General features: G+C 46.9%; 1 protein-coding gene across 4 annotated transcripts in view; it reads left to right on the forward strand.

Moving 5' to 3' along the window:
• The window catches only part of UROS (uroporphyrinogen III synthase), a 598542-nt gene that overhangs the window by 158917 nt on the left and 423936 nt on the right, over positions 1-15689 (forward strand). For all 4 annotated transcript variants that reach the window (XM_078643517.1, XM_078643516.1, XM_078643519.1 and 1 more), the window contains 2 exons: positions 8155-8246; positions 15485-15568. In XM_078643517.1, the coding sequence (XP_078499643.1) occupies positions 8184-8246; positions 15485-15568 (147 nt within the window). In that variant the 5' untranslated portion in view covers positions 8155-8183. The remainder of the gene's footprint in view (positions 1-8154; positions 8247-15484; positions 15569-15689) is intronic.

Consider the following 15689-nt stretch of genomic DNA (forward strand, 5'->3'; position numbering starts at 1 on the left):
GTGCACACAAATTAAGCACTGGGTGTAGTAATGATATTATTAAAGAAATTCGTCCCAGTTGATCTAGTAGTGGAATAGAGACACATATTATTTTGTTGATTACATAGAGCAATCATGTAAATACATCAACATAAAGTAACACACTAACACGTGCCTCTCTTCCCTTTAAAACGTCCCAGAGAATAACCAGGGCGGTGAGGAAAAAGAGACAGACTTTACAGTGGAAAAAATAAAACGACTGGATGCTGTTGGGGTTATTTGCGGGTCAATCAGTGCACACAAAATGTTTTTAATTGAACTTATTGTTTAGCTGCTGCTGGTAACCTGAGCCTGACTTTGTTAGATTTAAAGTGAAAGTTTGTATTGCTTTTTTATTGACAAGAGCCAATAAACTAATGGTGAACTACGAATGCAGTGTGAGAGGAGGAAAGAATGGCCGGCAGCTCCGATAATCACACGTGGGACCAAGCGGTGTCAGTCATATCTCATTCTGTTTTTTTTTTACTAATTTCACTCCCACTTCCTGTGACTGATGCTTCAGCTTCCCCCAACAGTGTATAGGTAGGCCTCGAATAAGGCACCGGTAAGGAATGGCCTTTCCATCAGGTGACTGATGCAGTAGCTCAGTCCTTTTTCCATCTCCACGATTGATTTTCCTGTCACAGCTGCCTCTGTTTGTTGTGGTGGACTCCTTAGCGCCTAAGCTGTGTCTTTCCAAGAAACTGTACTCTCCGGCGCTCTCTCCTTTCACTGCTCACTTCCAACAAGCAGCAGAGAGACTTGCACAAGAATAGGGAAAGTAAACATACTGGTGGGCATTGAAAAAATACTTCATTACAGCTATATTGCCGAAGCATAAACTCTCCATAATGTCATGTTATTGGGACTTTATGTAATCAGCTCTTCGGTATTCACATCCAAAAACGATAACTCCACACTGACCGTCTTCTCTGTATTATCTGAGTTCTCCTTCCCTCCTATCCTCTAAGATTTACATTAGGTTGACTTTTACTGTGAGGCAGCCAAACCTCGCAGTGCATCTGGTTCGAAATTAACCTTTCCACTCATTTTCTTTTCAGTTTGCGGACTTTTTGAATCTTATTTACGTAGACATACGCAGAGTGCTTCGGCGGATGCATTCACGTTTTGAAAAATTGGGACTCTTTGGGTGCTTTTTGGCCACATCACAAAAGCCGTTTCCGGTCTGCGGTATTTGAATTTGTATGCAGTTAAAACCCTCAGGCTCTTTTCATTGGTAGTGCAAAATGTTATTTATTGAAGTACCGCTGGCAACAATGAAATGTTCTTTTTATGATGCAGTGGGGTGATAACTTCAAGCACTGTGCAATCTTCTGCAGGCAGATTAAAATACCAATGACGGCTTTTACCACTGGCAAATTCAATTACCGGGGACCCAAATTTGTTTGTGATACGGCCAATATAACCTACAAATTGCAATATTGCCAACACAACGGTGTACCTGATCCGACCCAGGTGTTTTTTCTTTTTCTTTACTATTATTTTGACTTTTCAGAATCTTCAGCATCAGACGCCACAGTTACTGCTCTGTTTTGATTTCTCCTCCTCTATTGCTCTTTAGAGGCCAGTCTAATTTCTTTTGTGATGTTTGGCGTCAGATATTCCATTCAGGTTGTCCTGAAAAGTCACCAGTAACCCGCCCTTCCCCCCTGTCCTCCCTACAGATGGGTTGTACTCTTCAAATAGGCAAGTACCCATAGATCATGAGTACCTGCACTTATTTTATGTACTAGGCAGAGTCCCACACTTCTCATCAGGAATTCATCACAATCAATCAATCACACATTTGTAGAGCGCGCTACTCACCCGTGAGTGTCTCAAGGCGCTGGGGGGGGCGAGGGGGGGAGCAGCTACAGGTCGAACAGCCAGGTCTTGAAATGTCTCCTGAGGGTCAGCAGGTCCTGGGATAGACACAGGTGGGCGGGGAGAGTATTTCATGTCTTGGCGGCGAGGTGGGAAAACGATCTGCCACCGGTGTTCGTTCGGCAGATGCGTGGGACTGTGGCAAGGGCGAGGTCGGCGTAGCGAAGCTGGCGGTTCGGGTTGTGGAAGGACAGTCGTTCGTTGAGGTAAGCTGGTCCGGCGTTGTGGAGTGTTTTGTGAGCGTGGGTGAGGAGCTTGAAGGTGATCCTCTTGTTGACCGGGAGCCAATGCAGATCATTAAGGTGGGTGGTGATGTGGCTGTGGCGAGGGAGTCCGAGGATGAGGCGTGCAGAGGTGTTTTGCATGCGTTGGAGTCTCTTCTGGAGTGTAGCCGTGGTTCCTGCATAGAGGGCGTTTCCATAGTCTAGCCTGCTGCTGACGAGTGCCTGGGTGACCGTTCTTCTGGTTTCAGTGGGGATCCATCTGTAGATCTTGCGGAGTATGCAAAGGGTGTTGAAGCAGGAGGAGGAAACAAAGTTGACTTGCTGGGTCATAGAGAGCGTTGAGTTCAGGATGAACCCCAGGTTGCGTGCATGGTTGGTGGGTGTTGGGGCAGCTCCCAGCGTGGCTGTCCACCAGGAGTCGTCCCATGCAGAGGAAGTGGAGCCCAAGGATGAGGAACTCCGTCTTGTCTGAGTTCAGTTTCAGCCGGCTAGTCTTCATCCAGTCTGCGACGGCCTTCATTCCCTCGTGGAGGTTGGATTTGGCGATGGCCGGGTCCTTGGTGAGGGAGAGGATCAGCTGAGTGCCGTCGGTGTACGAGACGATGTTGAGGTGGTGCTCGGATGATGGTGGCGAGTGGTGCCATGTAGAATGTTGAAAAGGGTCGGGCTGAGTGATGATCCTTGGGGTACGCTGCAGGTGATCGTGGTAGCTTCGGCTCGGAAAGAGGGGAGGCGGACTCTCTGGGTTCTGCCGGTGAGGAAGGAGGTGATCCAGTCCAGGGTTTTGTTTCCAGATTCCTGCGCCGTGGACGCGTGTGAGCCGGGTGTGGTGGAAGATGATGTCGAAGGCGGCTGAGAGATCCAGGAGGAGGAGGGCCGCGGTTTCGCCTTTGTCCAGTATGGTCCTGATGTCGTCAGTGGCGGCGATGAGGGCGGTTTTGGTGCTGTGATTGCTGCGGAAGCTGGATTGGGAGGAGTCCAAGACGTTGTTCTCCTCCAGGAACTGGGTTAGCTGTTTGTTGGCGATCTTCTCTAAGGAGCAGAGAGATGGGTCGGAAGTTTGAGGTCCTTTGTGTCCGCCTTGGGTTTCTTGAATAGGGCATTGATATCGGTGTGTTTCCAGCTCTCTGGGAAGGTGGCGGTCTTGAAGGAGCTGTTGATGATCTTTCGGAGTTGGGGTGCGATGATGGCGCTTGCCTTGTTGAAGATGTGGTGGGGGCAGGAGTCGGAAGGTGAGCCGGAATGGATGGTGTTCATGATTTTGGTGGTGTCTTCGTTGTTGCCGTTGTGCCAGGAGAGCAGAAAGTCGGTGTGTTTGGTGGGTGTTGAGTCAGGGGTATCGGCGTCTGTCGTCAGCGTTTGGGTGTCGAAGCTCTTGTGGATGTCTGCGATCTTGCGGTGGAAGAAGGTGGCCAGGGAGTCACAGAGTTCTTGTGATGGCGGTACGTCGCTGGAGCTGGGGGTGGCGAGTTCTTTCACGATATCGAAGAGCTCTTTAATGTTGTGTGCATTGTTGTTGATGCGTTCCTTGAAGGAGGTTCTTTTTGCAGCTCAGATGAGTTGGTGGTGTTTGCGTCTGGCGTTCATGAGGGTTGCGTTGTAGTCTGGTCATGGCACCACTGCTTCTCGAGTCTTCTGCAGATGTGCTTCGAGTTCTGGAGGTCGGCGTTGAACCAGATGGCTCTCGTGACGGTGCGCCTTTTGGAGGGTTTCCTGATCGGGCGAGGGTGTTGGAGCATTTGTTGATCCATTGTCTGAAGTTGAGGGCTGCTGCGTCGGTCTCGGAGAGCTCGGGTGAAGGTTCTCGGGCGAGTGTGGTGATGAGCTGGTTTTCGGTGACTTTTTTTCAGTTGCGGTGTGGGATACGTTGCGGTTGTTTGTGTATGGTGTGTTTCTCGAAGGTGAAGTGGATGCAGTGGTGGTCGCTCCAGTGGAGTTCGGTGGTGTGGCTGAAGGTGACGTGGTCGCTGGCGGAAAAGATGGGGTCAAGCGTGTGTGCTGCGGAGTGGGTGGGTATCGTGAAGAGTTGTTTGAGTCCGAGGCTGGCTAGGTTGTCAATCAACGTTGTGGAGTTGTTGTCATTGGTGTTCTCGAGGTGGAAGTTCAGGTCTCCGAGTAGGATGTAGTCCGTGGAGGCGAGGGCGTGCGTGCTGATGAGGTCGGTGATGGATTAGCCGAACTGTGGTCGGGGTACCGGGGGTCTGTAGACGAGGGTTCGTCTGAGGGTGGTGTTGTGATCGACGTGGATCTGAAAGTGTAGGTGTTCGGCCATGCTGAGGGCGTCTTCGGAGCTGGTTGTGATTCTGATGGTGTTCCTGTGGATGATGACGATTCCTCCTCCTGGGTTGTTGTTGTCCGGTCCCTGTGTGTGATCTTGTAGCCGTCCGTAATGGCTATGGCTATGTCTGGTTCCGAGGAGGTGTTCATCCAGGTCTCCGTCAGGAAGGTGAAGTCCGGGGCGGAGGAGTCGAGCAGGTTCCAGAGTTTGATGGCGTGCTTGTGGACTGAGCTGGTGTTGAGTAGTATGCAGCTGAGATGGTTGTGGCCTGCAGTGTTGGGATGGGCAGGGCATGCTGGTGTGCGCTGGCTGGTGTAGCAGCATTGTCGGCAGGTGAAGGGTCCGTGGGTGAGCTTCGGGGTGGCCTGGAAGCAGGTGGAGTTACGGCCGGCGTTGAGTGCGTGGAGGGTTTCTGCGTCGTAGCGGTGTTGGGTCCTGTGGAGGTCAAGGGGCAAGGGGGTCTGGCGCTGGGCATGGTCCAGGCACGGACAGGCGCAGACGGGCTTGCCTTTGGCCCGCCTTTGGGTCCCTAGCGGTACTCCCGCTGTGCGCGTGCAGCGGTTGCCATTTGTAGGAGAGGGGGATGGGAACCAGAGGATTGGAGGCGTGAGCGGGGCTGCGGCGGTGGGAAAAAAACAGTGGGAAAATCAGGCGAGTCGCGGAGGGACAGTGGGCAAATGAAAATGACACAGTACAGTAGGCAAAACAGGCAGATAAAGTACAGTAGGCAAAAGTGGAGAAAAATGCAGTACTCAACACGATACCGATGGACACTAGTCACCAGGCGGGACGAGACGGGGGGGGCGAGAGGCGAAGGGAGTGACGGGATGGCGAAAGGGGCGGGCTGCAGGGGGAAGCTGTAGGCAGTGTAGTTCTGCTCTGGGTTGCACAGGGACCAGGCGGAGCTTGTAGAACGGCAGAGCTGCAAGGGGAGAGTTCAAACCTGGACCGAAGTCTAGGAGTCACGCGTGCAATAGTAGAGTAGTGGCACTTCCCAGTGTCAAGCAGGTACCATGGAGTAGTGGGACCCTGAACTACTACTGTCCATATCAGACTCGAGTAGACGTGCCGAAAAGACGTAACTGCTGTCTGCAGTTCAGGTGAGAACCTACCTTTTGTTTAGACCTGGGTGAAATGTCAGTTATGCCTGCATAATATCACATCATTTTGGGAAATTTTCATTATGCTTGTTATGTGAAATTACCCAAATTATGCCATTATGCCACGTGAAGTGATTACGCGATGTTTGCTGGAAATTTTTAGTGCAGGAGCACAGGAACAAGGTGAACACCCAGAACGCAAGCAGCATTTGTTCACGGCTGCTTTCTTGGCACGAAATGCATCGTCATGTCCAAAATGGATGCAAGGATACATTTTGTGCTAAATGCCGGTTTTGCTTTTTACGTAACTTTACATAATGCAAATTGCACAAACCCCTACTTTTCGTATGGATGGAGAGAGCCCGGGCCTTCTTGAACCCCCTTCCTCTAGCAGGCCATGATGGGAAGGAATCACCCTGCAGCAGAGGTGGCCATGTCCCTGGCCTACTTGAAATGTGCAGCCCTGATTAGCAGAGGGAGTGGACCAGTTACACAAGGCTGCCATTGAAGATTGACTGAGAGGTGTGGTGGAACTCTCCCTCCCCCAATGTTTCTACAGACAGAATTAAGGTCATGTAATCTGTGCGGATAAGAGATGCACACAATTGCTTACTAAGAGGATATACTAAGAGAGTATAGGCTCAGTGTCTCAGAAGGAAGCATCGTTTTTTTACTGCATTGGTCTTCTGAATAAAACAGGGCTATTGCTTTTGGATTTTCTGTTTGTGTTGCTATGCTGTCAAACGATTTAAATTAAAAGGCGGAGTGACATGCAGGGTAGAATACCAGGCCGTCTAGTCTTATTGTTTCTCTTCTTGACATAAAGCTGATGATCCCAGTATGGGCTTTAGATTTTCCCCAGCTAAGTTTGTAGCGAGTCCTTGACTGGAGCAGGGGTTCCGGCTCTGCAGTAGACCTAAGGGGGCCCGTGGGTCTTGGAGAGGCCACCTATGTATAACCCCACCGGCCTTGCATGATGTGACTGTAATTTTTCCCACGGTTCTACCCAAGGAGCAGCCGCACAATTAAAAACTATTTTAAAATGTGCTATTCCATCCCATCCCCACCCTTTCAAGAATACAAAATACCGGCAAATGAATTGCCTAAAATAAATGTTTTATTTATACCACCCCTTCTTATGGCGGGTTTTGGTGCAGGTATAAGTAAATCAACTTCAGCCAAACATCTCGAAGAGAAAGTGTCCTTATCACAGTAGGGGGTCTTCACGCATGAGGCCCACAAACTGGCCTCTCCATCGCAGAACAAGTCATCTCACCCAGGGAACACTTCTGTCACAGAAACAGCCACTAGAAAACCTCTTCTCAGACATGCACTGAACTGAATAATGCACATTTATATAGTGGACGCAGCATATTCACGGTGTCTTATCATAAACAGTGTTACAATCGTCTCAATGTCTGTCGCTCGCATGTTCCTGCGGCCAAATCTCTACTCTTGAAGTCAAACAAACACTGCCTGGACAAATCTGGAAAACATTCTGTTTGCCATGAAAATAAAAAAATAATTCTATTATATAGTGGTATTGTCTCAAAGTTATTTTTGTTTATTTTTATAGCACAGGTGCCAAATACATTTGAAATGCAATAGGCCTCACATTTGAGAGACTTGGAGCTATTTGCATTGTAAATGACAATACCTTTTATTTATCTATTTTAAAAACAACACATAAATAAAAGGCATTGTCATTTACAATGCAAATAGCTCAAACTCTAGTAAATGCGAGACCTATTGCATTGCAAATGCTTGTTTAGTTCTGGCGTGACAGACTATCAGTCTGGTGACTATTGTTACCATTTCTTGGCTCCTCCCAAAGGACTATTACTCTCTCAGCTCATGCTATTGTTTTGGTGTATTATTTCGCTTCCTAATAAGTGATTCCATTGGAATGCATGTGGGTATTATTTGACATCTAAAATGTGCATTCAGTCATCACATTATTTATGTCCTATGTGCATTCTATACAGAAACAATCCTTTTTGTGCTACTTTTTTTCTCAGCAAAGCCAATAGAGCAGGCTTTAATGTGATAAACAACAATTTTGCATGCCATATTTTTAAAGATCATAATTTAATTGCCTTTGATCACAAGCGTTAGCACATTAAAACCCGACCTATTGGCTTTGTCAATGCTTCTTTTTTTTTTCTTTTCTTACAGTATGGCCTTTGTGTCCCTTCCTACTCTGTGCGGTCAAAGGTATTAATCGCTTGTTAGCAGAATGAACCACATTATGCTTAAAATATTCGCACAGGCGGGCCTTGCTTTTTCTACTGTGATTTAGCAGCACTGCTCAAAACATTGACCCCGGGTCATTTAAAGATGCCTTTTGTCGTCTTGTTCAACCATATATTTCCTTACCTTAGATTTCTACTTCTTGGCCCAGGTAGCCGTGTGGGCGCCATGTTTGTGTTGTTAAATTGCGGTTGCACACCCTAATCTGAGTCCACCAGCCGTGCATCCAAGAGGCCTTATCAGTGACGGCGAAAGCTCCCCAGCGAGCTCCGTTTACTGCTAACTCACCGCTCGAGGAGCGACCCTGCCTGCTCGCCTGACCGCCCAGACAGAGCCTAGAGGTTGCAGCCTCCGAGCGCTAGGCCTGGTATAACCAACCATTTATTTTGTGTTCTTTTAGAGCCCTTCGCTGACCCCAGAGCCAACAAAATGAAAGTGCTGCTGTTGAAGGACCCCAAAGACAATGAATCGGGGCCGGACCCGTACGTGGAGGTGAGTGAGCACAGGGACGCTGGGGGTGGGAGTGTGTGTGTGTGGGGGGGGCGCTTAGGCTGGGTAAGAAACATTCCTTCTGTCCCTTACTATCAGTAAAGCATGAAATGCAAAGACGTCATAGTATCAATGCAGCTGACAGATGGAAATTCCTTTAACTTCTAAAATTCGCGGAAACGCTGTAAAAATAAAGTGGAGCATGTTTTTTCAACTGTAAAGTGCATTTCTTCAGTTTTGTAGACGTAGCAGTATAATACCCTTGTACAGATGACAGTGAGATACTCACACTTTATTGCACTGTATATGTAGCGGTCGCGTGGCACTGATGCAGATCTCGAAGCACTACATTTTGCACATACATAGTAAAATAGGGTGGAACAGCTGACACATGTATTCGATTTGTATAATTTATTGGCCATGTCTGAACTGGGGTGGCAGAGTGGGCTAAAGAACGGTGATGGATTAAACCCAGACCTGTTGACAGGGTGTGAATGTTTGATTGGTTCAGATGCTCCGTCCATCACCACCCCCTTTTGTACCGCTTTGTTCGCCATAAGTTGTCAGGGTATGCTCAGACGTGAGTCCCTTGCTCTTTGCCACTGGATTCAAGCAAGCCTGGCTGAAGACGGCTGTAATACCAGAAACTGGTCCTAGGAAGCTTGTTTCCGGTCCGGGGAAGGCATGACTTTGCAGTTCGGGGCAGACTGTTCCCATGAGGCACAGGGTCAGACTGATTTGCATATGGCCATGTCTGAACTGGGGTGGCAGAGTGGGCTAAAGAACGGTGATGGATTAAACCCAGATCTGTTGACTGGGTGTGAGTGTTTGATTGGTTCAGATGCTCCGTCCATCACCATCCCCTTTTGTACAGCGTAAAACTAAAGTGGAGCATGTTTTTTCAACTGTAAAGTGTATTTCTTCAGTTTTGTAGACGTAGCAGTATAATACCCTTGTACAGATGACCGTGAGATACTCACACTTTATTGCAATGTATATGTAGCGCTCGTGTGGCACTGATGCAGATCCCAAAGTACTACATTTTGCATATACATAGTAAAATAGGGTGGAACAGCTGACACATGTATTCGATTTGTATAATTTATTGGAATGGTTTTGGGGTGAGCAGAGTGGATATTCAGCAGTTCTTTGTGAAATTGACAGCCACAAGTTTTACCATTAATATAAACTGTTTTTCTGCTCACGTTTCCACTCTGCCGAAAGTCGGTTGAAACTAGTTGCACAGTTACTTTCACTCACAAGTGTAGTTCACGCTTTGCGTTCTCAGAATGTGAACTTACAGTTGTAATTAGAAGTATTCTGTTTGAGGAAATCTACTCATGGAGGGACGGTTTGTGCATTTTGGGTTGGGGGATGCCTGTCTGAAATGGTGAACACCCAGAGGGTCATGCGGTTTGTGGGTTTTCACAAACGTTTAGCATGCCCATTTGCACCCTGGAAAAGAACAGACATTTACTCTAATGAAGCACAGGTGCAAACCCCTATCCATCTTACAGGGGACGAAACACTCACAAAATTGGTTGGGTGCGGGGGAATGGGTTTCTCCAAGGAGATAAATATTTCCTTCAGCGAAGAGAAAAAAGAAAAAGAAAAGGTTTGCATTGCAAATGCTCCTTTGCAAAGTATTTATGCTTGCATAAATGTACACCTGCTACATTGATTCATATAAACATGATTTCACCCATAAAAAAGCTTGAAATACACAAAAATTCCAGAGCAAGTCAGGGAAACTGGTGCAGCTTCCTAAGAGTATTTTTGCCATCCACTTGAATTCCCCAAAATAGGAAATGTACTTGTCTCCAAGCTTAGGCAAACACCTGTAGGAATACAGGGGCCTTTTCACAAAGGTAAATTTAGACGTGAGTAAATCTAAGTGTGTAAGTTTACTCATGCACTGAAGTAAATTTACAACTTCTGGATGTTTAGCATTTAAGAGTGTAACTTTGATGTAAAGTGTGGACTTATTTTCTTCACTCCCTAAGTTCAGGGGGAGAAGCCTAATGTATGAGTGTAAAGTTACTAGAAGTAACTTTTCACAAATAAGTGGCGACCTCCGCAGTCCTGGTGGAGATCTCCTTATGATACAGTATAAGGAATAGTAAACAAGTTTGAATAACTTAAAACATAATTAACAAAAACAATTTCTTGGTATTAATTAATCAATCACTCAGCTTTCTTGTAAATTGTGACTACTCACCCGTTAGGTTCTCAGGGCGCGGGGGAGGGGTCTGGGGGGAGACTGCGGTTCAGTCGAAGAGCCAGGTCTTGAGGTCCTTCCTAAATTGAGGCAGCAACGGTGATTGCCTGAGATGTAGAGTCAGGGTGTTCCAGGTCTTCCCAGCGAGTGGGAAGAAGGATCTTTCTCCAGCCGTGGTCCTGTGGATTCATGGGATGGTGGCCAGGGCGAGTTGGGCGGAGCGGAGATGTCTGGTGGGTGTGTAGAAGGAGAGGCAGTGGTTGCCGATACAGGAGGAACGGATTGCAGAGGCCACATGAAGCCTATATTTAAAGGTCTTATCATAGTGCCTTAACATTTGAATACGGTCTGACCATATGATGAGGGATCATTAATGTTACTGTTTACATACCTATATGGAAAGAATTTTTATGGAGGGCGAACCTCCTGTCTCAGAAATGAATGAAAAAGAAGGAACGTTTTGACATATCTTAAGGTCCTATCATAGTGCCCTTTACAATTGAACATGGTTTGACCACATGACGAGGAATCATTAATGCTGCTGTTTTGACATCTTTATGAAAGATTTTCAAAGGAGGACGTATCTCCTGTCTCAGAACTGAATAGGAATCAAGGGAACGTTCCTGTGCGTTTTAACTACGGAATGCCAGTTCAGGAGGATCTTCCTATTCGTGACCACAGAGCCGCTGATTTTTCCAACAAGTAGTCGAGAAGTTCAAGAGCCTTGAGAAAGTCACGGTGGTGACGAAGCGCGCATTGGCTGTGATCGGTGTTCTTCGCAACGAGGACTGGACCACTATGCACTTTACATAAACATTTCTTGTATGAATTTAGTGACAGATTGTAATGTGGCAGTTCTGTCTTGCTATTTTTAATACATTTACCAAGAGTTTTCTAATTGGACAGTTCTCGTGGTTTCCTGAAAGAGGAGGAATCTCTCCTCATCCTTGTGCTTTTGGTGAGATAGATAGAGTATCACAATTGAATTGATGTGAAATGTTAGGAGTGCCGGGATTTTCTTTGTGTTGAATTACGTTATACAAGTTACTCTTGTTTCTTGTGTTATCGATACCCTGGGTAGTGGGGTATCTTACCCTGAGAGGCACCAAATGTACTTATTGTTGCAGAGTTAAATTGTTCATACTAGACCGTTTATCTGAGATGTTTTGAAGTGCAACCGTATATCCACCACTACCTCGCTCTGCTTGCTGTGGTTGAGGTATGCAGGTCCGGCATTGTGGAGGACTTTGTAGGCGTGCGTGAGGAGCTTGAAGGTAATTCTTTTGTTGATTGGGAGCCAGTGGAGGTTTCTCAGGTGGCTGGTGATGTGGTTGCGGCAGGGGATGTTCAGGATGAGTCTGGCGGAGGCGTTCTGGATGTTCTGCAGTTTCTTTAGGAGTTTTTGGGTGGTGCCGGCGTAGTGCGTTGCCGAAGTCCAGTCTGCTGCTGACAAGTGCATGGGTGACTGTTTTCCTGGATTTGGTGGGGATCCACTTGAAAATCTTCCAAAGCAGACGGAGCGTGTGGAAGCAGGAAGACTAGACAGTTGATTTGGTGGTTCATTGAGAGCGAGGAGTCCAGGATGATGCAAAGGTTTTGTGCCCGGTCCCTGGGCGTGGGGGAGGTTCTGAGTGCTGCGGGCCACTATGAGTCGTCTTAGGCAGAGGGGATGGAGCCCAGGATGAGAACTTCGTTCTTGTCTGAGTTGAGCTTGAGGCAGTTGTCATTCATCCAGGTGGCGACTGCATTCATCCCATTGTGGAAGTTGCTCTTGGCGGCTGTGGGTTTGTCTGTGAGGGATAGAATCAGCTGGGTGTCGTCGGCATAGGAGACGATGCTGAGTCCGTGGCTTCTGACGATGGCTGCAAGCAGGAACATGTGGATGTTGAAAAGGGTGGGGCTCAGAGAGAATGCCTGAGGCACTCCTCAGCTGATCTCTGTGGGTTCTGAGTAGAGCGGTGGAAATCTAACGCTCTGTGTTCGGCCAGTAAGAAAGGAGCAGATCCATTTTAGGGCTTTGTCACGGATGCTGGCATCGTGGAGTCTTGCACAGAGGTTGTGGTGGGAGACAGTGTCGAAGACGGCCGAGAGGTCCAGGAGGATAGGGGTTGCAGTTTCACCTAGGTTGAGGAGGGTGCGTATGTCGTCTGTAGTGCAGAGGAGAGCGGTCTTGGTGCTGTGGTTGCTTCTGAAGCCCGATTGGGGAGGTCCAGGATGTGGTTTGTTTCGATGAACTCGGAGAGTTGAATGTTGATGGCCCTCTCGATGACTCTGGCTGGGAAGGGGAGCAGAGGGTTTCTGTAGTTCTTGAGGTCCGTCGGGTTGGCAGAGGGTTTCTTCAGCAGGGGGTTGATCTTTGTGTGTTTCCAGTCTTCAGAGAAAGTGGCAGACTGGTTGGAGCAGTTGATGGTGCAGCAGAGTTCCGGGGCGATGGAGGTGCCAGATCTGTGTGAAGATGTGGTGAGGGCAGGTATCTGTGGGGGCTCCAGAGTGGATGCTCTTCTTGATCCTGAGGGTATCGTCAGAGGCGAGGATGGTTCAGACCCTGCTAGGGTCGGGAGTCATTGGGTGTGGTGATTGCGGGTAGGGTGGGTCTTGGGATGCATAGCTTTTGTAGATCTCCTTGATCTTGCAGTGGAAGAAGGTAGCGAGGTTGTCGCAGAGGTCTTGAGAGGGGGGAATGACTGCGGTCTCCGTTCTGGAATTGGTGGATACTTTGACTATGGTGAAGAGTTTTATGCTGTTGTGTGCGTTGGCATTGAGGCGTACCTGTATGGCTGTTTTCTTTGTTGTTCTGATGAAGTGGTGGTGTGCAGTGACAGTGGTTTTGAAGGCTGCATGGTCTGCCAAGATTTTGCTGCTCTTCCATCTTTTCTCAAGCCATCTGCAGGTGTGCCTGGACTTTTAGAGGGCGGCACATAATCAGCTGGCTTTCTTGGAGGGCCACTTGCCAGAGGGTTTCCTGAGGGAAGCAAGTGTGTTGGCGCAGTTGGAGATCCAAAGTTGGAGGTTGTGTGCTGAGGCGTTTGCGTCCGTGGATGTCTGTGGTGGGTTTTTGCTGAGGGAGGTAGTGAGCTGGTCTTCTGTGTCCCTGTTCCAGCTTCTATGAGGTTAGCAGTGGGTATGGTGGTGTACAGTAGGTTTGGTAAAGGAGAAGTAGGTGCACTGGTGGTCGGTCCAGTGTAGCTCAGAGGTGTGGCTGACGGAGATGTTGTTGCTTGGGGAGAAGATGGGGTTGAGCGTGTGTCCTTCTGAGTGGGTTGGAGAGGTGCCCAGTTGTTTGAGTCCGATGGTGGGGATGTTCTCCAGTAGGGATGAGGTGTTGTGGTCGTCGAGGTTGACCAGGTGGAAATTGAGGTCACCGAGCAGGATGTAGTCTGCTGAGGCGAGAGCGTGGTGAGCGATGAAGTCCGCTATGGCTTCGCTGAATGGGGCCTGGGTCCAGGAGGACTGTAGACGAGGGTGCTGCGGAGGGTGAGTTCGGGTTGATCTGGAAGTGGAAGTGTGTCAAGTCGGGTGAGCAGTCATCCTTGTGGATGATTTTTTAGCCGTTGGGGATGGCGGCGACGATGTCTGAGGCTGCGGTGGGGTCCCGTATCTGTGAAGAAGGCGATGTCGGGGGAGATGGAGTCGAGCAGTCCACAAAATGTAAAAAATTTTTATGATTTTATTTTAAATGTATAACTAAATAATAAGTTACATTATTAACTTAATTTTGAAATAACTATATACTTCATTTAAATATATTACATATTTTGAAGTTTCATTTAATAAAAATCCCTGCAAAAGTAAAATGTTTATATGTATTCATTATGTAGTAGCAAATTATAAAAAATGATGTATAGAAGAAATTGATTTTTTTCTCATTGTTTTTCATTTTTAAACTAACAAGGTTATTAAAATATTTTGAATACATTATTTATGTTTATATATTTTGTATCACTAAATGGATATATATATATATATTTTTTAAATAAGTTAATTTCAACAAGTTCAACATTATTTCTTAAAAGATTTTATTTTTAATCTCTGCCTCCATTATGATCTATGGGAGTGTGGTGCAGTGCCAGTGGTTGGCCATGTGTGTTTTTGGACTCAGCTTGAGCACATTCATAACTGTTATAGTCATTTTGTGTCTGAAGTGTCTATAGAAGTGTGGTTTGTGAATAGGAAAGCGCTTACTCTTTTGTTGGTGCATGTACTTCCCTAGCCCTTCTCTAGTCCTCTCTTAACCCAGTCCTTACTCCTTTTCAAACCCCTCCCATTTAGTAGTAACTATCCCCCATTTTCCAGCCACTCCTGTATCTCTCCAACAGTTACTACGGAAATATAGGCATACGTGTGCAGAGATCTCAATAATTGGGTTGGAGACCTCCACGCAGAAAAGATAGGCGAGGCAAAGGCGTAGACCTCCACACTTAGGTTAGTGAATAACATTTCCTAGTATATGATTGGTACTGCTAAACGCACTGCAAAATGCAGTTTGTGACTAGGCTCCAATATTTTTAACGGTTTTGGGCCATTGTTTTGTGATCAGAACTGAGAAGTTTTACATGTGTTGTATGTTTTTACAGCTGCTTAGCCACAGAAAAGTAATCCAGAAAATGTATGGATTAGCGTGCATTTCTCTTTCTTAATAATCATTAGGTAGTTGGCCTTTGTGTTGCAGCTTTCAGAGCTGTGTTTTAGTATATATGGTTTATATTGGAAAAGATGGCGCTTTATACACCGGCTCCACAGTTCATTGTTAACAATGCGCATGGAGGGCCTCATTTGATTCTCCTTTTTACCATCATAAACAATTTTTCAATTTAGCAGATGCACGTGAGCTGCGATCACAGCAAAGTTGCAAACAAATCTGTAAATATTGCTGGATCTCTATTTTCCATAACAGGGTCGTCGATAGCTGCCGTTTAGTAAATAATGTGATGCGAAGGACGCGAAAGTGTGCAATTATCTGCTGCTTGTTTATGCCTGGAGATAGCAGGCACATTGATTTTTTTATTTTATTTTCCGCCCGCAGGAGCTGAGACTGCATGGGTTTGAGGCAACATTGATCCCCGTTTTATCCTTCGAATTTGTATCTCTTCGGAGCCTTTTTGAAAAGGTAAACTGATTGTGCTGTTTCTAATGCTTGGGGATTTGAATTCGTAATGGATAATTCAGAATATCTGATCTGTGTGGGTTTGCTTCTTTTCCGCATCTAATGCAAGAGTTAAGGGCTAAGT

This window comes from Lissotriton helveticus, chromosome 5_1 (assembly GCF_964261635.1).
Source record: "Lissotriton helveticus chromosome 5_1, aLisHel1.1, whole genome shotgun sequence".
Taxonomy (NCBI): domain Eukaryota; kingdom Metazoa; phylum Chordata; class Amphibia; order Caudata; family Salamandridae; genus Lissotriton; species Lissotriton helveticus.